The sequence below is a fragment of the Augochlora pura genome, chromosome 9, assembly GCF_028453695.1.
Source record: "Augochlora pura isolate Apur16 chromosome 9, APUR_v2.2.1, whole genome shotgun sequence".
In the NCBI taxonomy this organism is placed as follows: Eukaryota; Metazoa; Arthropoda; class Insecta; order Hymenoptera; family Halictidae; genus Augochlora; species Augochlora pura.
The window spans coordinates 12,693,239-12,716,692 of NC_135780.1; the positions used below are offsets into that span (position 1 = coordinate 12,693,239).

The window sequence follows — 23,454 nt, forward strand, 5'->3', positions numbered from 1 at the left end:
TAGCCGAACAGCTGGAAAACGGTTCAATTTCCAGAGGCGCGTTTACGCCCAGCCAATCGCATTACAGAAGATTATGTCCCTGATGCGCCCTGAAGTTCCTTCAAAATATTATACATATGTATGGGTAGAAGCATTTTCCAACGAAGTTTTCATGGGTTATTCGCTAACAATAGGAATAGGACAATCGTCGGATGTAACACGAGAAAGCAACAACGGCAGACTCACCTAACATCGGACAAAGAGAGGGAATCGATTTCCTGGTTTACATTTACAAAGGAAAAAAAGAAACGTGCGTGATCCGCGTCTTCTAAACTTTGCATGGAGGATGGCGGTCACGTGGCGACCTATCGAAGACTGACGAGCCGCGGGAGGGGGAAGGGCGGTAGACTCTGAACGTATATAATCTTCCCGCTCGCGTTCCACCACCCAGTTCTTCTTGGACTTCGGACACGTGAATTGTGCTTAGCTTTGAAAGAGGGAAAGTTTTTGTTTTGTGCGCTCATTGTATGGGTAAGTTGCACACAAGTTCTCTGCTTTTCCGCTTCTCTCTTTAGCCATGACAAACGATTCCAATGTACACCCGTAGGCGAAATATCCGACGGGCAATCGTAATTCGGCCGTTTCTAGACATTCAACATTTTCTGCTTACGATTTAACCCTTTCGCTTCGAGCGCCCGATATATCCGGCATCCGCGCCACGACTTGTGCATACGAGCGCCGGATATATCCGGCATCCATACGGCGACCTGTGAGCACGAGCGCCGGATATATCCGGCTTACATATGATGTGTACACAAGTACCATCTGTGCTCAATGACAAATTCTTCTGAAATGTTTTTAGAGTAACTGATATCATATTTTTTATAAGTCTTCTCGTATTAAAAATATGAAGAATACGTGCTATATTAAAGCAACAATTGTTTTATTAAGCATAATAATTGTTTAAGACGTAAAAAGCGTATATACAAAAATCACGCGCACTGTATACATTTCTGGAGCGTGCTTCCGTTTGGTGACGACACTTTGGCGGACTGGACTGCCGAAGCAAAAGGGTTGATAAGACAATATCCTTTATTTCGAATGCACTTGTTTGTTCACTGAGTCAGAATAATTGATGACGTAACGAACGACACCCACAAAATTTGATGATATATGTATACACAGTGCTTAAGGTAGATCGAGTCAAGGATACGCGTAGCAAAACATAAACAAATATTCATGCCATTTCCTTTATATTATTTGAACTTGAGAATTTCATTAGTTCCGTAATGATTGCTAATGCTGTTAAGACTTTTATATATTCTTATTCTCCCATTATTTTTTACAAATTCGTTTGTCGTTTGTTTGTGTTGCTATTAGAACAGTTTTAGAACGTGAAATGATGGGAAACGGATATGTTTACATTTTGTGACGCTCGAGCACGTTCGCAGGATCCGTAATTAGATTTATTAGAATTAGTACAGAAGGCGAATTGTATTAATGAGAAATTAGTAACATAGTGCGACGAAGGTCGCAATAGACACGTGGCTTGCTATACATATATTTATTTGGTCGTGCATTGATTCACGCCACGTATACATACCGTCGCCATGTTGGGCACCAAACCAACGACAAAACCGATTTCTTCGCTTATTTCGCAAATTTTGTCGTACGGGACGGTGTTGATTCGTGTACTTAAATAGCAGTGGACTTCCGGTAAATTAATCTAACGTATGAAGTAGTAGTTATCAAATGTAGAGCTCTAATTCTACTTATCAGGAGACGTTAAGTCGTAGCGATAAGGATCTATTGATAACGTATCATATCATTGCAATAAAAATAGATGGTTCTCAAAGAGTACTTGAACGCTTTTTTTAGAAAAGAATTTTGTTTCACAGAGCGAGAGAAGAGTATAAAGCACGGAGAGAGCCCTGTGGAGCCAGCAAGCAGCTGCAGGGATGAGCATGGCTCTGTGCCAATGGTGGGCCGCTGGGGAAGCGAATGGCCAAGTTGACTCGAAACGGCAGATATATGGTGCCAGCCACAGGGGCAGGCACGCGGGCCCTGGATCAGGGGTGTGCCGCTACCCCTGCCGGTGTGGGCCCATTATGAGTCACCAGCCCTGACCGTGTCAACGGTCGAACTGTATGAGGAACTAGCAGGCAGCGTTGAATTAGAAACTCAACACCTACTGCGTGAGCTTCGCTATGATACCATTGGCAACTTCCTAAAGTAAATATACTATCATGTAGAACAGCTTCGACTTCCATAAATTACTCTTAAATACATTGTCCTGTAACACATATTGTTTTTACTATTATTAGGTTCTACAAGGACTATGTTGCAAGTGGTGAAAGTGTGTTGGAAAGATTTTATCGCAAATATCAACCACTCATAACTACAGAACATCATACATGTGTGGGTCTAGGATTTGAGTTATTACAACGGTTGAGGAATTTAAATAAAAGATTTCCTGGTATATCAAGTGGCCTCTATTTGGTGTCCTGTGAGGAGGTACGTTAGATAAGATCACTTATACGTCACTTATATTTAGTAATGTGTACTAACTGAAAGAAATGTTCATTCACAGAATATTCAGAATGTTTCAAGTTATGTTGGTGGACCACCTGCTGCGGACAGCGGTGAAAAAGAGCATGTATTAGTGTGCCTAAAGATTGAAATAAACGGGCGACGAGGTGTTATGCTTCTCGACCCTGGCTATCACGTAGCTCGAGTTATTACTGTAATGGAAGATAAGTTATATCCGCATACAGGTTGGTTCGTTCAGTCTGATGAACCAAATTGTAAGAGAGAGTACAACTATTTTCTATGTGCTAATGATCCTGATTACGTTGAATGGCATGAGAGAAAAATCTACGCGGACTCTTTGGAAAGAACAGAAGTTGCTCTTATATACGTAGCAAGGCCATATTTAACTGCTATCGATGTTACAGAACGTAGAAATTTGGTTTACAATTACAGAAGTCTCCTTGCAAGGGACACGAAGGGCCATGTCATTGCCGGTTTCTATTTCCCTGTTGTACTAGACATGAACAATGCACAGACTTTTACAATTTTTTATCAGACTAGTAATGGTAAAAGACGGGTAAAAATGGCATTTAATAAATTCTACGGTACACCAAAAGTAAATATCTATCCACTTACTCACGATACTTTATCCTTATGTTATTCATTTCTAAACGATAAAACATTTGTTTCAGATCAATCCCGACGTTGAAGAGAAGGAAATTCTTGGAGAGTGTGCTAGGCAATTAAATTTGCAACATGAGACACTGGAAGATCTACTGTCTGCTCTTGCTGTAGTCATGAGCGATTCGGCCTTTGTGGCGCAACTTCTGGTCATCAACACAAGAATATCCACTTTAGCAGAAGACAATTAACAGACGCCAATTCACCCTGAGAGGTGTAAACAAGATAAAATATGTTATCGTTTTGCTTGCTTTCCTCTTACTTTCATTTTTCTTTTATTAATTACCACGTCAATGGTTTATCACTACGTATTGTAAAGGTTAATTTTATTCTTGTTATCGTATAGAGCTTGATATTTTTAAGAGGAATCTTAATAAAAGTATATTGTATTTTCCGCAATAGTATTGGTTCGAATGAAAATGTTAGTAGGGTATATACTTATAATTTTTCGGGGAATTGTTAATATTCAATAATGTTCTACATCACTTATAAATTGTTTTTATTATCATTTGCGTATATTAATTAGCGTTTAGTGTGAAGTTTTAGGAGCTATTGGGTACTCCATGTTTTTATCAAAACAGCCAAATAAGGCTAAATTAGTTATCGCTTATATAGAAGTTCAGTGAGACTTGATTGTATTAGGGACACTTCGTATTTGGGTTTATTTTTTTGTATTACTATTAAGTTTGGGTTTCGAATTATACTACACCTGTTTTTTGTATTTGAATGAACAAGGGAAACAATATTATGTAGTTGCTAATTTATTGATAAATACACTACCCCAAAATATGTTCCTTCTTATATTTGGCATTGTTGAATACACTCTTGAAGAACGCATGTTAGATTAAATATATTTTCTGTACCAGAAACAAAAAAAGAAATACAACGAATAGTTTGAGATTGTTTGAACATAATCATGGACAATAAGTCTTCTACAAAAATAAAATACTTCAATCCCATGCAGGCAATACTTCGACGATTATTTGAACCATACACAAATTATTGTATTGAGATTTTTTTTACTTATGAACTAAAGTTTTGGAAAAAACAATAATCGCTCAACAGTCCTTTGACCATCTGTGTACGTGTTCAAAGCAACATAATATACTTTATACCCATTCCTACTCTCATACTTTCCATTCAACATCCTTATCTTATCCCACAGAATCTCTACATATAGTTATATTTTGTTACTCACATAGATGCTAATAGTAATTCTATGTGTAAAATGGAAAGTAACTGCAATGAACCTCGGTAAACAGACACGTTACATTTTAAATAACAAATTACTGCTATAGTCTGAAAAAGATAAAAAAAAAAATCATGTCAAAATATATAAGAAAACGTTATGAAATACTTGTTTTACGGATTATGTAGTGTTACAGATAGAGTTAATAATTTTTTTTGCACGTTTTTATTGGACTACTTTAAACGACGGTTTTACCGAAGTTCTGCAGTGTTGCCAGAATATAATTTAAATGATTTTAGCAGATCTAAATATTACTATCGGATACTGCATGACGCTTCTTGCTAACTTTTACATCCGGTGTATGTTCACGTTTTCGATTTCCTGTTGCACTTGGAGCAGATGTTGATGATGATGATGCTGCTGCTGTTATTGCTGCTATTGGTTTAGCTGTGGCGGTAGGCTTGCCACGACCAGATGTTTCGGAACTGTGAACAGTTAGTGTTAAAAGTCAGTATCCATTGTTTGCCTTGTAATCGAACAAATATAAAGTAGTAATTGCCTGTTGTTACGTAATTAGTCCATGTGTAAACAAAATTCGAAAAGTATTTTGTAAATGGTAGCACATTTTAATTCGATAAAAAAACTAGTTAAAGTACACGAGAGACACACAGTATATTAAATAATGTTGAGTAAAAGAAACTTGGAATTAATGGCAACGTACTTACGTTGCAAAAGTGTCACCACTGTATACTTGTGTTACTTTATTTAATATTTGCGGCTGTACCTGTAATACACAATATGGTATATTCCATACCAGTGTCTTCTGCTACATTATACGAGTAACGTAAGATAAATAATAAATTGTCAAATAAATGCAGCCATCGATTCCTCTGTACCTGATGTACACACAGAGGCAACATTAATATAATAATAATAAAATAGTTTAAAAGGAATACCAAGAAAATAAAAATAGATTTAGACAGCCACAAACCTAATAGCCCTGCCCAGTAATGTAACATGCAGCAAATAAAGCCCATAAGTTTTACCAATATGTACCAATACCATATACTATGTACTACATTACAATTGCAAACTCGAATTTGATGAATTGCATGTACCTAATTTATTATTGAACATATTATCACCTTTACTATGCAGAATGTCAGTAAAGTGTTATCGAACAGAGCATCCAAATATTTCTATTGCTTTTAAAGATGGAAAAAAATGTCTCCAGGATTATTTGAAGGTCACCAATGATTTCTTAAAATAATATTATTACAGATTATAGCGTTATTATATAGTATTATTCATAGATAATAATACTATATAGAAAATCCAAAAATAAGTATTTCCTTGAACATTTTCTCCTATCTTCAATAGTAACAAAGATTGCTAGATGCTCAGTTTTACGTGATTCAACCTATATAAACACATGGACGTTCATTGAACTGTTGACTGGAAATTTATTTATTGAATGAAGTTGTGAATAACAGACTTACCTCAAAGGAAGAGGAGTGGCGTGTGTTTTAGATGTATGTGAAGGTCTAATACTACGTCTGGAAGAAGGTACCCATCTCGAAGAATTAGAGTATCGACTATGAAAGCATATAATAAGCACATCAATACCATGGAGAGAAAATTACAATAACAGAAAATAAAATCGGAACTTCTAAAAATCGCTTGCAACTCCCGATAATAAGTATCGTTAATATGCAAGTAAAAAAAGAAAACCAAGTACAACATTATGTGATTTATTATCGCTTTATTTATATCTTTTATAATTTGGATGTTTTTTTTTATACAGCTAAACATAAAGTAGCATTTGTCGATTCTTCGTGTATATTGTTTTAACATGGAATGGCTAATTTATTATCATAATGATGTACGTATAAATAAATAAATGTTATATGAGCGAGAAATTTAAAGAACCAAAATATACCGAAAACTATTTCGGGAATACGAATATCACAAGATAGAATAATGCAAATGCAACTAGTAGACATGCTACACAGAAAGTAAATATCGAGTCATGCATTATTTTATTCTAATGCCGGATACAAAATTTTGATAGGAAATGCTCGAAGTGAGGTAGAAGTGACAGCGTGATGTGATCCCATTTCTCCCTTCACTTTTTTTTACTGGCGCGCCTTCTGGATTTCTTAAAACCGCTGTGTAAATTCGAATTCATCAGTGAGGTTTTCATACAGATTTACATCTAACATTTAATATGCTCTTACTTTGCTAATATAAATAATTCTGTATTTATAATCTTGATACTAATTGAAACTGCGTGCTTACTCTATAATTGCAAGCTACATGCATTAGAAATATATGGAACGATTTTTTTTTTGCTTGTAACTTAAATAAACTTATAATTTTCTTTAGAAGATCCTACCTTCAATATATACTCTCTGAAGCGTTTCTTTGTTACATAAAAATATAAAATTGATTAAAATACCAACCTTCCTCCTGATGCATCAGGCAAAGCAAGTTGTTTATGGTCAGGGCGGCCGCTTCTGTGACCATGACCGCCATAATGAGAATTGCCAGTAGATCCAACTCCATTGCGAGTACGTGTTTCCCATTCGTTATTAAAACTCTCTGCTTCCTCTATAAAATAATATTTACAATTTAGTTGCCCCAAAAAAAAGCAGCTCGGGGCAATGACATTGCTCAACTAATTTTAATACTTTTCTGTTTTGGTACTGGTTATTGTAATATATAGATAAAAGTAGCACACCTTCATCAAGATTGATGAACTCTTGACGTTCCTCTTGATCACCGCTATGAACATTATGTTCACGCTCCAGAATGTGTGCTCTTTCTCCAATGTGATGGCCAATGGCCATTTTCTTGACTCCAGTACGAGAATCAGAAACTGTTTTCTTTATTTCTTTCACACCACCAGGAGCAGTTGTTGTTGACATGGTTTCCTGGTACACTTGTGGCCTACCATCTGGGCCATTAGCCATGGTCATCACGGATCTACTAGTGAAAGAATGACAATTTCCACCTGGGGCCACATTGTCCTACGTGTAAAGAAAATAAATATAAAATCACAGGATCATTTTGAACGCAAATGATTAAGTAATATACAGATATTAAATTACTAACAAAGTCTCGAAAAATTGGGTTCATATTAAATGTTGGTATTAGAGGAAATCCGAATGGCATCATCTGGAGATTACTCTGAGGGTGCCTAGCCCCATGTCCACCATTGGTAATGGCATTGCGACCCATCATACCGAACGGGTCACTAAATATTGAGTTCATTATGTCATTCATATGTCTCACAGAGCTCATCTGAGAACTGAAATAAAAAATTAACGAGAATTTTAATATCCCTAATTTACTGATAACAGAATTTCCATCGTGTAACAAAGTTTAATTAACTAAATTAATTAAATGAGGGTTATAAAAAAGGAGAAAAGGGCGGGGGGAGGGGGGACTAAAACAAAATATAATTGCTATGGCAACTACGATTCAATGCGAAATTTAAATGTATTTTTAACCCCCTCAATTGTTAAAATCTTCTAAATCGATCCTGTATAAATTCCTCCTATAAAGTTCCTACAAAGTTTTTTATTAATAAATTAATTTGCAGATTTTGTTATTTTTACTTCTAACTTCGAATAAAAGTTGACAAATATGTCGCGCAACATATTCAGAGATTGCAACAATTGAGGCAATGTGCTGGAGAAAACACTTTGGTAATAATTTTTTCTTCCAAACGTTTACTTGCCGTAGTAATTATATGCGACGATTGCGAACGTATTGCAGAAACGTATAATTCGCAAATACGTTCGAACAAAGGGGATTAATGTTTCGAAAGAAATTATTGCTTGTGCGCGGCATGCGAATAGAGGCTAAATGATTTTGTTTGGACTCACTCATAAAAAAGATCATCGTCGAGATCACCCAGTGATCCGAACAAGGACATTTTGGAAAACAGTCGATCTGGCACTGTTTCTACAGAAAAAATTTACGATCGACAGGCGAAAATCGAGAAATTGGTAACGCTTTGACGATCAAGATGTCTGCTTCTTGTAACGAAATTCACTTCTGGAACACCTTCGAAACTTCTGGATGGCACGTAAACGTAAACCAAATATCTAATAACGTCTAGCTCGGCCGTTTATCTACCTTGAGACGAACATGAACTAAACAGTGTGGGAATAGTTGACGGACTGCTTTCTGGAATGTTACCAGACAAAACGGAACCCCTCTCTTAAGTTTCGATACTCGATGGCCCGCAAACAAGAAACTACAACGCAAAATTTATTATAAAAGAAATTGGCTTAAATTACGTCTTAGCATCTTGGTCTTAATCATTAAAATTTGTTGAATTTTCTTGATGCGATATATGTATGTACATGTCAACGTTACTCTTTCTCGATTATTACTGTACTGTGCAAAACTAAAGAGTGAGTGAGGCGGTACAATTGAAGAGTCGTTTAAACAATCAATCATCTAAAAGGAGACTTTTGTACAGACCTAATTCTGTACAGTGTACAGTACTACATAATATCTTGAAATAGCGCTTAGAGTATATATATGTACGAATATATGTTCTAAGAAATACATAGCATCATTTTTTGCCAGACGTAAGAGGAACAGAGAAAAACTATGGGCAACTGATGCTGTCATCTGGTAGCGATATTGTGCACTTTTCGAACTACGGTATTGCCTCGCCATATTGCTCTGTGCCAGGAGCAAAAGGTTCAGAAATTTGAGGTATGGTACAGAAATTGTCTATATCTGATTGGTGAACGGTTCCATGGCTAAACAGTGCTGCCCTCGCAGTATCAGTCAAAAGGAGGAGTTGGCGAGTGAGGAAAAGAGCACGACACCATTGCAACACAAGCGAAATTAATCACACCGACGATCAATGTTCCTCTTTTCGCGCATCCGTACGCCTGGCGCGTCATTTGAAACACACGGCTCGATATTTGATTTGTACTTTTCCCTGCGTAAAATTATCGACCACATTTACCAATGAATTTGCGAACGATGCTCAATGTACATTGAGATATGTATCGAATGTATGCGTTGTAGGCAATTTTTCCACCAGTTCCGTGCAGCACCATACTACGTAATGTCAAAACTTTTTTACCGACAGTCGATGCTGGCTTCCGTTATGTGAAAGACGGCAAGAATCATTTATTTCTGGTCTTATTAATGTTCTAATTGCTTGTATAAATAATTAAGAATCTATTCGACAAGTAGATTAAGCGTTTCTACAAAAATATAACCATAATTTCTACAGTGGAATGAATTTACAGGTACGAGTAATTTTTGAAAAAATAAAATACATAAATTTGATTATAACGAAGTATTGTTCAGCGTTTTAATACAGCTAGATGCATTAAAATAAACGATGTTACGGTCGGATAATGGTCATAAAAATTAGAAGATCCCATGATCTTGCAAGATTGACAAGAAGTCTGGCAAGAAGACTGGCAGATAATACATAGACAGCTCCTTGACTTCCAGATGTTCAACTAATTGTGTCTCGGTCAATAGAGAGCACGACGAGTCAATTAATATTACAGATTTGTTGATCTTCGGGACGCTGTTGACAGAGATGCGTCAGATAACCCGACGGATAAAGTTCAATTAATATCGTAAATTGCTTTGCGGATAAACAATTTTACCGAAAGAATAACCTTGACATTAACAAAACTTGCTTATTATACTTTGTTATTCTCTTTGCATTTCAGCTACAATTTATAAAAAATGTGGGTATTTTTTATACAGTCGTCTACATTCGTCTACTCTTAGGAGGAATAGATCGTATTAAAGATGTGGCGAAATAGAAATAATGCCAAGCTCGGACAACGATGTTATATACTCCTTCGACCCGGTTTTACCATCGCGTAAACTTACAAATTCAGGGAAGAGAATAAAAAAACAGCACATGCTAAAAATTAGCAATCGAAAAATTCTTCAGATCTCGATTGAGAACCGCTGAGCAGCATTGATTGGCTAACGAAGACATGGCGGCACGTTCGAGCCAGCGGAAGAAACTAATGAAAATCGAGGCTGCTTTGCGCCAAAAGATTCGTGTTTCCGGTCAATCAGCCGAAAACAATCGAATCGCATGCCCGAGAATTCTGCACGCACACATATTAGCACAGTACATTATGCATGAAAATCCAATGAATTACCAGCCGGTGCAGAATCGTAGAAATTTATTATCCAAACAAAAGGTGTAGTAACCTGTTGCTCGCTGTACATAAACTGAACTTTGAAATTGCCATGATAAAATAAAAAATTCTCAGGGACGAACGAGAGTTAATTAATGATTCTATTCGTCTGAATGATATTCTATTCGCCTTTATTTAGTGCCATAGAGGAAGAGAGAGGGAGAGAGAGAGAAAGAATTGTGTGACTGAGAGCTTGGATCAATGAGAATAAAATATGAATGACCATTTCAGGATCGTTTTTTACTTAACTATGCAGGTTTGATTGACATTTCCTACCAGTTTCGATAGAAACTCTTAATCACACCTTGCTAATGGAAAACAGTAAAAGACGGCGTTGTAGATGTATCGAGAATCAATCGAGAAAAGCTAAGGAAATCAGAAAACCCTTAATCTAATTGATTAAACATTTTCTAATACAGATATTCGAATATTACTCGGTGTATCCCAAGCGACACTATAATTTCAAGCCAGATTGTACCTTCATTGGCGTATATTCAGCATTTTGCCGGCTCACATTTTTTCCAACAATTTTTCTCGACAACGTTAATCAATAATCTACTGTAAACGTAGTTGAATCCGACAAGTAGAAAACGTGTTGCCTCTATAACCGATAAATTAACATTGATACATACAGCTGTTCTCAAAAGTGTAGATGAACGAGCAACTGTATAAATTTTCTAAGGAATTTCAAATGAAATTTGCTACGTTACAGGCTCTGGCATCCGAAGGAAATCGAGCGTTTAAGCAGTTTAACTGGCTGATCAATTGCAACGCGATTCGTCTGCAAAACACGAAAAAGAATAAAACGCCCAGAGGCGCTTGAACTTATTAGGAGCAAAGTGTATACGCGTCTGAAAGGCACACTTGTCGCGTCGGTTCTCGGATGGAGATTGTTTGTCGCAGAGACGCCGTTGCAGGACACGGGTTCGTTGTTGTCGTAACGACGTTCCTGACGGTAAAGTGCGACGGGCGCATGCGTTCGTTCGAAAGGACCAATCATAGGAGCGCAGTGCCAACGGAAGGGACATCGGGGGGGCTCTTGGTGGCCTTGCGCGTTCTTCCGATTTCGTGGAGGCAGAAGGCCCGTCCATTTTGCCAGCACGTACGATCCCGGGCAGTCGACGCCGGTGGAAACTGTAATTCCCGTTCGCGACGAGTTCGTATCACCGAGACAGTGGCTGTCTGTCGGCGGCGATTCCTAGAGGGAACAACATCGCAGATAGCGCGCGTGAGAACCTGCTGCTCGGTCGACATTGGTAGAGGAAGCCGTCGGAGGAGAATCGTTGTCGCAGGGGCCGCGAAACGCGTCGCGTACCCGGTTCTCTCTCGTTTTGCTGGTGTGCGGTTTTCCAGAGAGATATGGCGGAGCTGCAGGGAACCCAGGTCAGCCAGGACGCCCTGGCCGTTGCTCAGCTGGAGCTCGGTGGTAATCCGAATGCCCTAGCGTTGCGTAGGCCGTTCGATCCCGTGGCACATGATCTAGACGCGACCTTCCGCCTTACGCGGTTCGCCGACCTAAAAGGATGAGGGTGTAAAGTCCCTCAGGAGGTTCTTGGGAAACTCCTCGAGGGACTACAGGCAGATGATGGTAACGCACAAGATCATGAACATGCCCACTTCATGCACATGGCCATTCCACGCATCGGTAAGTAGATCCCCGGCCCTTGTTGCGCGCGTACGACGATACCGTCGTGGGCGGACATGTTTGATTTTCTGCCGCGTCTATTTTCTTTGTTTCTAAACAGTTTTTCTTACACCATTCGAGCATGCAACATATTGCGAATATTCTTGCGAATGCTATCGGGTGATTAAGAAAATTTATCGAAGCGTCTGGAGATTACATATTTTAAATTTGAGATTTTGAGAAATTTTTGCCGGCTCCGGTTTTTTCTGATTAATGATATTTGATGCAGTTTAGCATCGTTACGCTTTTGTTTATTTGATTTCTTAAATTTCGTTATTTTCCCGGCGATTGGAAGGTTTCGTAGATATAAATAAACAGATTTGTTATTGGCAAAGCCGAGGGCGGGAATAATAAAATAGCCGGCCCTGTTGTACTGTCAGCCATATTGTCGCCTCCCGCCCGTTTTCTCCCACGCCACCGGAAACACAAGTGTTCTCAACCTTGTGAGAATTCTAGTGTACAATCAAAATATGCAATACCCATTTTTGGATCTCTAGAACACGTATAGCAGATCTTGTTTAAACATGACATTTTACAGGTTTTATAGACTTTTCAATGATATTAAATTCACTTTACTTTTTATTTCGCGGAAAGTTATTTTTCTCGAAAAAACTTGGCGCAACTTGGCACTCTGTGATTCTTTTGAAATTCAGAATGGCTATTTTAAAAAATTAAAAAATATATCAAATACATCGAACGATCCTTTTACTAATTGTACTACAAAAATAAGAAGTAAAAAAATTTGATATTTACAATGAATTTTATTTTCCTGTTACAGGTATTGGTATGGATTCCTCCGTGACTCCACTGAGACACGGTGGGCTCAGTTTGGTTCAGACAACAGATTTCTTCTATCCACTGGTGGATGATCCATACATGATGGGTAAGATTCAAGCGATAATGATTGCTAATCAAGGAACTCTAGATTTTTTAGCTCTCAGTTATTTGAAATCGGATGCCGGTCAATTTTACAAAAATTGATGGATGGGCTGAGGGCAATTTTATACTATTGCCTAGTCTTGGTTTTGAAATATTTTTAGAGTCCGTGATTCTTATAATATTTATTGTTTCCTTTGTTAAGGATAAAAAATTTGTTATATGGCATCCTGTTTGACCACTGCTATTGGAGTACTTTTCCAGGTAAAATTGCATGCGCTAATGTTATCAGCGATTTGTACGCCATGGGTGTTACGGAGTGTGACAATATGTTAATGTTGCTGGGAGTCAGTACAAAGATGACTGAGAAGGAAAGGGACGTTGTCGTTCCGTTGATCATGCGAGGGTTTAAAGATTCTGCCTTGGAAGCTGGCACAACAGTGACAGGGGGTCAAACAGTTGTTAATCCTTGGTGTACAATAGGTGGTGTTGCTTCCACTGTCTGCCAGCCAAATGAATACATTGTGTATGCATTATAACATCAATTACATATTCCATATTTTCTCTACGTGCCACCTGATAATGACAATAATCTCCCGTTTTAAATCAGGCCAGACAATGCGGTCGTCGGCGATGTCCTTGTGTTAACAAAGCCTCTCGGTACTCAAGTTGCCGTTAATGCCCATCAGTGGTTGGATCAACCTGACCGCTGGAACAGAATCAAACTTGTGGTTAATGAGGATGATGTGAGGAAGGCTTATCAGAGGGCAATGGACAGCATGGCCAGGCTGAACAGAATAGGTACATACTCGCTTATACTCTTAAATAATCACTGAAAACATTGATGATCAATTCTTTCGTTTTATTAACAGCGGCTAGACTGATGCATAAGTATAACGCACACGGAGCGACGGACGTCACGGGATTTGGACTATTGGGACACGCGCAAAATCTGGCCAAACACCAGAAAAATGAAGTCTCCTTTGTTATTCACAATTTACCTGTTATCGCGAAAATGGCAGCGGTAGCAAAGGCCTGTGGCAACATGTTTCAACTATTGCAAGGCCATTCCGCGGAAACCAGTGGCGGATTGCTCATCTGTTTACCTAGAGAACAGGTGCGTAATAATGTTGCGAGTACTCAGATATCCAATAAAAGATATATGTAATCATTCCAAGATCATCAATCATTGACTCGTTACCATATTTAGGCTGCGGCGTATTGCAAGGACATTGAGAAGCAAGAAGGATATCAAGCGTGGATTATCGGCATCGTGGAGAAAGGGAATCGTACAGCCAGAATAATTGATAAACCACGAGTGATAGAGGTCCCAGCTAAAGAGAAGGATGGCGAGCTCTGGTAAAAGAGTCAACAATCGCCGTCCCTTTTCTTTCACCGACATGTATTTAGAGAAATACTGCGGTCAAAAACGCGCATTTACACAAGAGAACCACACTTCACAGATTCAGAGCACTGAAGTGGTGCACTATTTTACAAAAGTCTCTTTTCTTTAGATACAAGGAAAACAGTACTGATGAGAACACATACACACATTCACACATTTCGTAGCAGTGTCAATTACATTTTTCGTTCTATAGGTTCAAGACGTGATATAATAACATTAACGACTCTCCTAATTATGCGTTATCTTTATCGAAATTGAGCGGGGATACGATTCACTATCTTTTTTTTATAATATTTGTCAAAAGTTCGAGAAAACGTTTGTAAAATGTTCTTGGCGGTCTTCCGGGCGACGATGAACAATCATCGATGGACTCGATGTTGAAGAAACAATGGGGGACACAATTCGAAAAGAAACGTTAAGAGTTAGGGTATAGTCTTTCTAGGATTAAGACTAAATGCACTTAAGTGTAACCTCGGGTAGCACTAGGCTAAACTCTCAATTTGCATTTGATCGAGATGACAAATACACGGGCGACACGATTGGGTGCTTAAACGTTGACGAACAGCGGTTACGATTAACGTACGGACAAATGATAGTGGTTACAGAAGATCTATAAATATATTTTAAGGGTGTATACAGCATCAAAAGGTTTTAAAAAAAGCGAAACAATGTATATTATACTTAGAACCCCGTGAATTCAAATCAACACGGATATCAACGCAGATCAGAAATTTGTAAGCATTGCTATTCCCGAAACAATGATAGGCATTCGACGCCAACGAGATTACCACGACAATTTGTAATTTTGAATCTATTGTTAATATAGAACGTGTATAAGATGTCCAATTGAAAGATAAGGCCTTCTCTAGTTCTCTCGTTACATACGCTTTTGAAAATAATTATTAAAAAAAGAAAGATGAATGCAAAAACAATGCACAGGTCCTAATGTTGTATTACTTTTTCATATGAATAAAGTGCTACTTTGTCAATAAAAGGGAATCTATTGTTATTTCAATAAGTTATATTACAGAAACAGCAACTTTTCTTTTCGTAGAACCGAATTCCAGTTTTTATATTGTACTAGTGTCCCCTACAACGTGGTCATTTCAAGGATTGTATCGTATTTGCAGGAGGTTCACTTGTATTCCGATACAAGTGTAAATGTAAGTACTTGGCGCCGATTCATAAATTATGAAACACCTTGACTGTTTGCGTCATAACATGCGTCATAGGTTGTTTCTCTATAATGTCGCGTGACTCGGATAGATGTTCAAGAACAGCGCGAATTATTTTCCCTTCGTTCCAATTGGCTGATGGAATGCTATAGCTCGCGATTGGTTGTGTTGACGAGACTAGGGGATGCAGATGCGACGTGTCGAAGGGAAATCAGTAGTTTCAAATGCTTGTTCTATTTGGACGTGTGATCCAAAGCAGCCAGCACGTCAGTGGTGAAAAGACTAGGCATGTCCGTCCATTGGCTGATCCCTTGTCATTCTGTTCGATAACTGGCCGTGCAATCGCGGTTCACAGGTCAACCACTATAGATCGGCCGATATATTTTCCCTCTGCACAGATAGTTCTCACTCTCGCGTAAACGTTTCGCGCCCGAAACGGACCATAAACCTCGGCGGTGCCGCGTATTTTCGTTTTGTGCGACAATTTTTTTTCTCTTCAAAGCAACGATCTAATGGTAGCGCTATCCACGTGGTGTTTCAAGGCTGCGGCCTTCAGGGCCGTGATACTGGGTGCCCCAGCATCCGGCAAGGGGACCATGTCCTCGCGAATTGTTAAACATTTTAAAGTGACTCACATTTCTAGCGGCGACAAGTTGCGGCTCCACATGAGCAGCGGCACCGGTATGTGCAGAAACCATTAATCGTTGACCGCATTCCTGCGGAGGGTCAGAGTCTCAAACGTGGTACCGGATTCCCTTGCAGACTCCTCGGTTAGCAACACCATTTCCTTCCAGATCCTGATTAGATGCTCATTTCAGGTTCCTTCTTTTTATTGATAAACAGCGTTTAAACAATGTTTGCCTATCTCTATCGCGCCGGATTAGGTTAACGCTATCTTTATTGATCTTATTACGGAGCTTCAGAATCCGATATTAAATTGCAAATTGTAATCGAGATCGTGACACGAGGACACTGTTAATACTACCTGTTCGGCAGTGTCAATTTATTTCCGGTTTTCCACGCTTTGATTAAACGTAGACAGTGTCGAAGAATAAGTTCTACTCTTACTTTCATGCAACGTGGTTGATCTATAAGAAGTGGACAGGTTTTACTTTTCTTAAATGAAAAACAACGGACAGAGTTAAAAGTTTTTTCGAATCGGGATTTATACGAATCAATTGAAAAGACAGTGGAGGATTTCGTTTAATTTATTACAAATTAAAGCTTCCCTTGGAGATTCGCGATAGGGAACAAAGTTAAATTGGCCACGATTAGATTGCCCCTACTCTAATGATATTTTGTAGGATGTCCTTATCACTATGTTCAGCGTCCTATTTAAAAGCATCTGTTTCAGATAAATAAATATATTTACAAACATTCCCCTGATAGACAACAATTTTGTTTATTTACAGGCGGAAAGTTTGTCCCATTATTTTGATATTCGTTTTATCGACAACCATATATATTTTTCAGATTATTACTGTTTTGGATCCACGGTTAACAGATACTCATTCGATCAATTAACGAGTGTTAACCGATCATCGTTGAATTCCAATGTACAGACACCATTATCGTCCGCTCCAAAGTCCAGCGTAACGCCTAATGAATGAGAAGTAATTGCACCGCGGGCATAAATTAAAATAAATTGTTTTTGTTTACAGAACTGGGGAAGAAAGTGGCGAGCTACGTGGTTTCTGGCAAATATGTGCCCGACGAAGTGATGATTTCGATGATAAACAAGGAAATCGAGACGGTAGGCGAGAAAAACTGGTTGTTGGACGGTGAGTGAAGATAGGATAAAATTGTATCGGCAACGTGATCGCGGTGACCGTGAACGACGGATGACCGAGCGCGTGTGCAACTAAATCCGAAATAAATAGTTGGCATTGGTACAGGATTCCCGAGAACGTTGCAGCAGGCGGAAAAACTGCAAAAATCTCATCCCGTGAACCTTGTCCTCTATCTCGACGTGCCGGTGTCGGTGATCCTGAAACGCGTGGAGAACAGATGGGTTCATCTGCCCAGTGGCAGAGTCTACAATATCGGATTCAACAGTCCCAAAGTGCCTGTAAGCCAGTAGAAAATGTTTTTATTCTAATTCAGAAACGGTCCTGGCGTACTGCCACGTGAAATATAACTAATCGAATTATTAGGTCGAGCTATACGAAATGCCATATTTCTTTTACGTATTTCGTTATTTATCTTTTTTTTTCAAGGGCAAAGACGACGTAACCGGAGAACCGCTGTGCAAAAGGGACGACGACAAAGTAGAAATTGTACAGAAAAGATTAGACAATTATGCGAAAGAGAACGATCCAGTATTAGCTTTCTACGAGGGTGTTGGGATTCTGAAAACTTTCCGCGGCAGCTCTACCGACGAACTATGGCCGAATGTCAAGGACGCTATCACAAAGTTTTTATCGTAGCTATTAAGTGTTGAAGCGTATCACTTTGTAAAGCAACGAATTAGTGGAATATTCGAGTTTATAGCGATATCAAATGCTTCCAATAAGATGTAATTATTAGAGCTGTTAATTGTCTAGGTACTCGGGTACACGAACTTGAGTCTGAGTACTCGAGTATCTCAGAGATCGAAACCGAGCGCGTATTCGAGCAAAAAGAGTTCTAGCAGTAGTAGTGTTTGCACAAATGCTAGAGAAAAATGACTGTATGTAAAATGAGAGAAGTTTATAAAATATTTTTCTGTAATTCTTTTTATATATATATATATGTATATAACAGTTACGATATGATTTGAACATTCGTTATCAACCTAGTACAAAATTTTCCAGCTCGTATACAATTCTCACTTGCTTTACGAACGTTGTATTTGATACTGTATCTTAACATTTTATATTCGGACGCACATCTTATGATAAGTATTGTCATATCAGATTTGGCATGCGGCGAAAGAACGAATATTCGAACAATAATCTAGAATGATATTGCCAATTGTAAATACACTGATTTCTATATGTATATGTTGATTATGAGTTTGATTCGTTATTCTTTTTACACGAAATCGTGAATATTGTGTAGCAGTAGTACAAACGGGGGATCAAAAATTGTTAACTCTTGTTTTCTACCATCGCAGAGCGAAATAAATTGTGCCTGTGACGGCAAAGAGGTAATTAAACGTCGAAAGATTTATTCTTATAATTCTCTCCATGTTTATTTAATAACTGTACCGATATAAGAATTTTTAACAATTTTTCTCAGCTGTGTACAGACCTATTAACAATATGAGAATTCATATATATTTATATATGTATAATGCTCACATTCTCGTTCGCTTCTTTTAATTCTCGAAAAAATTAAGTGGTTCCTCAGTTGATAACAATAGCCTTAAATATAATATGTATATATATATATACGTTCGGTTAATCGCACATTTCTCTCTTTCATAACATAAAACGTTATGTCGAATGCAATGATAAGGCGCAACAAGGCGCGAGAACTTAGTATAAGTTCCGAATAGTCAGAGTAATCGTTAGTGGCAAGTAACAAGTACTATTAAATAAATAAATAACTCAGTATGCTTCGTAATGGAAAAAAAAAAGAAGACATCGATGAAACTGATTCGCGTGATGAACGTTTCCCAATAGTGAATACGGTCACATCGCTATACATCAAGGTGACCGGCGAAGGAATGAGTATGGTCATGTTTGCAAGGAATTACGGTATTGCTGCGTTATAAAATAAGTTATATCAGGAACATTTCCTTAATGTATTACGAAATGTTATAAAAATTACTCTTCATAGCAAAAATCGTCAACTTACGATCTACGTAAGTCTGAAACGCGGCCGTCGGATCGCGTCAAATAAATAACCCCTCCGAGAACTGATTCTACGGTTTAATTATAAACCGCGTGCGCGCTAAATCAACAATCTAACAATCGTTGAGGGCTATCGGTGTTCCTTCTTTGTTTCTTTTGAGATCAAAATAAAGAGTCAACGTAACGAAAAGTGTTGTGCAACAACGTATAAGACATTAAAGCCGCATTAAATTATGATCACAGAATTACATGTTGACGATGATAATGCTCTTTCTTTTTAAGTCTACAATACCACCGCTTTTTTTATCGCGGATGGAAAATATTTGATGTACTTATCCGTTCCGCTCTATGGTCGCGGTTTTAGATCTAAAGAACTCGTGTGGCTCTTCTGTTTCATTTTTATATCTCGCGGCGCAAAAATTGATTCCACAAAGTAATTAATTTAACGACTAACCTTTATGCAAAGCTGCATCTACTGGAGTCATTGATTCGAATTTTGTCTTCCTCGTAAACGCGTGGACGAATGAGAGAAGTATCTCCGGATGAATTTAATATTATTATTTTTCGGGAGACTATTAATTGTCCTTAAATACTTAGCGTCTCATTGTATTAATTCAAACTCTTCGCATTCGTCGAGGTCATCGTCGTACGACTCGTTACCTGAGAAGGAGGTAGCAGAAGGAATATTCTCCGCGATCTCGATCTTCTGATGAAAATCCCTTCCGCTCCCTTCGCAGAACAAGAACATCGGGTAGTCGACTTTCTCGTCCTCGGGCACCAAATACTACAACATTAAATAGTGTTGAACAATTGATTAAATTATTAGAAAAATATATCGAATAAAATGAAGAATTTTCGTATAGAACGGTGACACGTACAGAGGGAGCGATCTCCATAAAATTCGTGAATTGAATTTTATTGTGAAAATAGAATCCTACGCAACAGCTGGGATCCATTTTTGAGATCAACATCTTCCTTGGCGAGGCGCAATGAAAGCTCGTCAAAGGGAAATTATCTTTTAACACGTCGACAGTTTCCTGACAATAGTGCGGATCCAAATTGATTAATTTGTCTTCCTGGAATCCTATGAAGTAGAGCGAATGCCTGGGTCGACCACCGATCACTCCGATACAGGTATCCAAGGTGAGCAGGTGTGTCAAGCAGGATGTGTAGATAGGATTTAATTTGTCAACGCCGAGTCTTAAAGGTACAAAAAGTATGAGAGATTTCCATTTTCCACCGGCCATTTGACATGCATTCTCCACATCTTGCAAATAAACTGGAAGGAAGAAAGTATGGATTAATTCAGGTACACTGAGAAACAGCACTAATTTAAATGTTTTATTACCTGCACAGTCTTGAGCAACATAAACAGCCAAATTATTAAATACTGGATGGTGTTCACCTGCATGCTCCACCGCCCGACATAATAGGTGCGCAACAGACGATGGTCCATACCAATCTCCTGCACGTTTCCCCCATTGCGCGCCAAGAGATACAAGCGTGTGTATCGAAAATGGAGCTATACGTTCAGGTAGATCTCCAAACGACTTTATGATCAGTCTATGATGATACTCGTCCAATTGTTGTTGTTCCGTTTCTATTGGCTGATCCGGATGCCAGCGCCATTCTACAGAGAAACGCTACGTTTATTCACAATCTCTCTAAAATGTATTAGAAAGGTTTAGAAGATAAGTGCCTCTTCCAAGAAGATGGCAGACCAGCGCCTGTGCCAACATCATCTGACCACTGCGAAGCATGCATCCCCAGCCACAGTCAGTGGTGAATGTAGATCCATTCAGTATTGGGAACTCTCTTCTATACGTTAGCCACAGCCTGGACATAAAGTCCTTTCGGAATTCTTCTATGCCATCCTCGAAACTAATAGCGTCTATCGCTAACGATATCTCGCTTCCGGTGTCTAGGGTTTTTTCAGCCTCTGAAGCCTTTTCCAGATACTCGTCCGGCTTCTTTCGGTAGATCTTCCCTAGAAGAAATACTGGAGATTCTTTGGAGAAGTTCGGTTTCACCATCTTGATGGTCCAGCCTACGAATAGAAACAGATTTTAAATGGACTTGCTTTTTGAATCATCATTAAACTGGTAGAGACAAAGTTCTACTCACCATATTTGACGTTATTCCACATTGACAAGAGCTTTGTCTTGACTTTACTATCAACTTCTGTTGTAACACTGCAATCTTCCATGGGTACTCCATTGTTTGTGATATTAAGCTGTATATTTGGGACATGGTCAGCAGTGATCATGCCAGAAAACAGTCCAACCGTGCTGTTGCCCAAACCCCCTGGAAATTAAAATATAGGTCACGTTCGAACAACTTACAATGCGATCGGGGAACTTCTATTGGCTGCAAGATTGATATACGACACAGACATGATTATCAGTTGTGAATCACTATACTGTGTAACCATAAATGGCAAAACTAGCTAGGTTTTCAGGAAACAATGGAACAGCGATGACTCAATGGTCTCTCTTAATCGTCAAAAAATGATTAAAACGCTTCTAGCAGGCAAAGCATTGAAATAAAACTGATCTTGGCATGTAAGGTCGAGCAGTTTAAAAAACCACAAAACCTCTGAGGAACATCCTTAGACAAAAAAACTGTTGTGGCAAACTTTTGTGGTGAATACGGGCTACGGTCGCGTGGACGTGTAAACTGAAATGTTTTCGGAAACGTGGCTTATGTCACAACCTCGGCATCGGAAATATAAATGCTCGATTCTATTTCCGTTGCGAGGAAAACGGTAGAAAATTAGCGTCGAATATCCCAAGGTTTGTTTATACACGCCAGAAGCGAAACGAATCCTGCGATTGTGCCAAGGAGGTGTTCACGGCGAACGGCAAACATTTGCTAGAGTTCGACGCTTTAAAATTAGCAAGAGCGGACAACGCATATCCGCGGGGGACCTTGTTCGAATAAGAGCAAAGAGTGGCGAAAATCCTTACCTAACCTCTCTCTGGAGGGTTGCACCTGTCCATTCATGCCCAGAAAGTAAATCTTAGATAGCATCTGCCCCGAGACATTTAAGTAAGCCGTAGAACGACGAAGACGCGAAAGAGGACGGTTAGAACGACGACGGCCAATCACATTTTCGTGGCTGCACCGAATAATTACAACCGACAGCTACGCTGGCTCATTGCGTCGCGTCGCCTCGATCCTTGGCCGTGTTCACGCGAGACGGGACGATCGAACGCGAGATCGTGCATCGGTGGATGCACTTTGTCTACCAAAACCGATGCAGAGTGCAATTCCGCCTCGGTCGGCGATCGCGCAGGGCCCGTGTTTCACCGTGGTGTTTCGTCGACGGCGGTCGGACGTCGTCGCATTTTCTCTTCCCTCGACGGCAAATAGTGAAATACCCGCTCCGTAAGACACTCAAAATCACCGAAAACACCGTCGTCGGCCAGGGGGACAAGAAAGACAAAGAGGAACGCGACTCTTTTGTGGACGCGTCTCGACTGGCGTACCGAGTCGTGCAGACGCGAGCGCGTACGTTTCGAAAATAGGATTACAAAGAGCCAGTGACAAGGAACGACGCGTCGGGAAAGTGACGCGTGTTTACGAAGGCGCGTCGCGTGCGAAATTTAAAGCGCTTGGCTGCGCACGCGAGTAGCCGCGCCGTCTGCCGGCTAATTCCGGCAACGGAACTGCACGCGAAATGCACCGATTCCAACGAGAAACGGATCTGATTTGAAAATCACGATAGCTTATCGCCGCGAACACGCGCTCGAGAACCTTTTAATCGCTTCGGGGACGAGATTAGGTAGAAAAATGCGAACGTAATCGATGCCGCCTCGCTTTGTTTGATCGCTGTTACTTTGTACCGTAGCATGTACCGTAGCGTGATTCATTTTCACAAACTTGTTGTTTGTTTCGGTTTACAATGCCCGTTGCGATTTTATCCTTCTCTTGATTTGATTTATAATAAATCAA

General features: G+C 39.2%; 5 protein-coding genes and 1 long non-coding RNA gene across 12 annotated transcripts; 4 read left to right on the forward strand and 2 right to left on the reverse strand.

Annotated features, from left to right (window-relative positions):
- Positions 1 to 1,993: 1,993 nt before the first annotated feature.
- Positions 1,994 to 3,934, forward strand: LOC144475153 (uncharacterized; the record flags this gene model as incomplete). Its single annotated transcript, XM_078190746.1, has 4 exons — positions 1,994 to 2,211; positions 2,304 to 2,493; positions 2,570 to 3,124; positions 3,201 to 3,934. Coding segments are annotated over 4 exons (1,143 nt in total), but the record flags the coding sequence as incomplete, so codon positions are not given.
- On the reverse strand, positions 3,646 to 8,637 carry Mlf (myeloid leukemia factor). 4 transcript variants are annotated; one of them, XM_078191234.1, is made up of 7 exons: positions 8,269 to 8,623; positions 7,493 to 7,688; positions 7,119 to 7,407; positions 6,841 to 6,988; positions 5,878 to 5,973; positions 5,104 to 5,162; positions 4,723 to 4,863 (listed from the first exon to the last, which is right to left on the reverse strand). In XM_078191234.1, exons 1-6 carry the CDS (start codon positions 8,316 to 8,318, stop codon positions 5,144 to 5,146), a joined length of 798 nt encoding a protein of 265 aa, XP_078047360.1. In that variant the 5' UTR covers positions 8,319 to 8,623; the 3' UTR covers positions 4,723 to 4,863; positions 5,104 to 5,143. The 4 variants fall into 4 exon arrangements, with proteins under 4 accessions (XP_078047358.1, XP_078047359.1, XP_078047360.1 ...); XM_078191232.1 differs by lacking the exon at positions 5,104 to 5,162 and having other exon boundaries at positions 3,646 to 4,863; positions 8,269 to 8,631; XM_078191233.1 differs by lacking the exons at positions 5,104 to 5,162; positions 5,878 to 5,973 and having other exon boundaries at positions 3,646 to 4,863; positions 8,269 to 8,637.
- A 60-nt stretch (positions 8,638 to 8,697) lies between these two features.
- Positions 8,698 to 10,655, forward strand: LOC144475388 (uncharacterized). Its single transcript, XR_013494867.1, has 3 exons — positions 8,698 to 9,660; positions 9,722 to 10,002; positions 10,099 to 10,655. It is a non-coding gene; the product is annotated as an uncharacterized LOC144475388 (long non-coding RNA).
- Positions 10,656 to 11,643: 988 nt separating this feature from the next.
- Sps1 (inactive selenide, water dikinase) lies at positions 11,644 to 15,557 on the forward strand. Its single transcript, XM_078191231.1, has 6 exons — positions 11,644 to 12,229; positions 13,047 to 13,151; positions 13,409 to 13,670; positions 13,755 to 13,945; positions 14,017 to 14,261; positions 14,355 to 15,557. The coding sequence occupies exons 1-6, from the start codon at positions 11,944 to 11,946 to the stop codon at positions 14,505 to 14,507; spliced, it is 1,242 nt and encodes a 413-aa protein (XP_078047357.1). The 5' UTR covers positions 11,644 to 11,943; the 3' UTR covers positions 14,508 to 15,557.
- A 423-nt stretch (positions 15,558 to 15,980) lies between these two features.
- Positions 15,981 to 18,404, forward strand: Ak3 (Adenylate kinase 3). 2 transcript variants are annotated; one of them, XM_078190392.1, is made up of 4 exons: positions 15,981 to 16,405; positions 17,386 to 17,505; positions 17,620 to 17,792; positions 17,941 to 18,404. In XM_078190392.1, exons 1-4 carry the CDS (start codon positions 16,237 to 16,239, stop codon positions 18,148 to 18,150), a joined length of 672 nt encoding a protein of 223 aa, XP_078046518.1. In that variant the 5' UTR covers positions 15,981 to 16,236; the 3' UTR covers positions 18,151 to 18,404. The 2 variants fall into 2 exon arrangements, with proteins under 2 accessions (XP_078046518.1, XP_078046519.1); XM_078190393.1 differs by having other exon boundaries at positions 16,384 to 16,494.
- Positions 18,405 to 19,896: 1,492 nt separating this feature from the next.
- Positions 19,897 to 23,319, reverse strand: Atg4b (Autophagy-related 4b). Of its 3 annotated transcripts, none has more exons than XM_078190390.1 (6): positions 22,472 to 23,319; positions 21,625 to 21,804; positions 21,200 to 21,547; positions 20,849 to 21,130; positions 20,379 to 20,779; positions 19,897 to 20,284 (listed from the first exon to the last, which is right to left on the reverse strand). In XM_078190390.1, exons 1-6 carry the CDS (start codon positions 22,497 to 22,499, stop codon positions 20,102 to 20,104), a joined length of 1,422 nt encoding a protein of 473 aa, XP_078046516.1. In that variant the 5' UTR covers positions 22,500 to 23,319; the 3' UTR covers positions 19,897 to 20,101. The 3 variants fall into 3 exon arrangements, with proteins under 3 accessions (XP_078046516.1, XP_078046515.1, XP_078046517.1); XM_078190389.1 differs by having other exon boundaries at positions 22,467 to 23,316; XM_078190391.1 differs by lacking the exon at positions 22,472 to 23,319 and adding an exon at positions 22,094 to 22,168.
- Between the last annotated feature and the right edge of the window lie 135 nt (positions 23,320 to 23,454).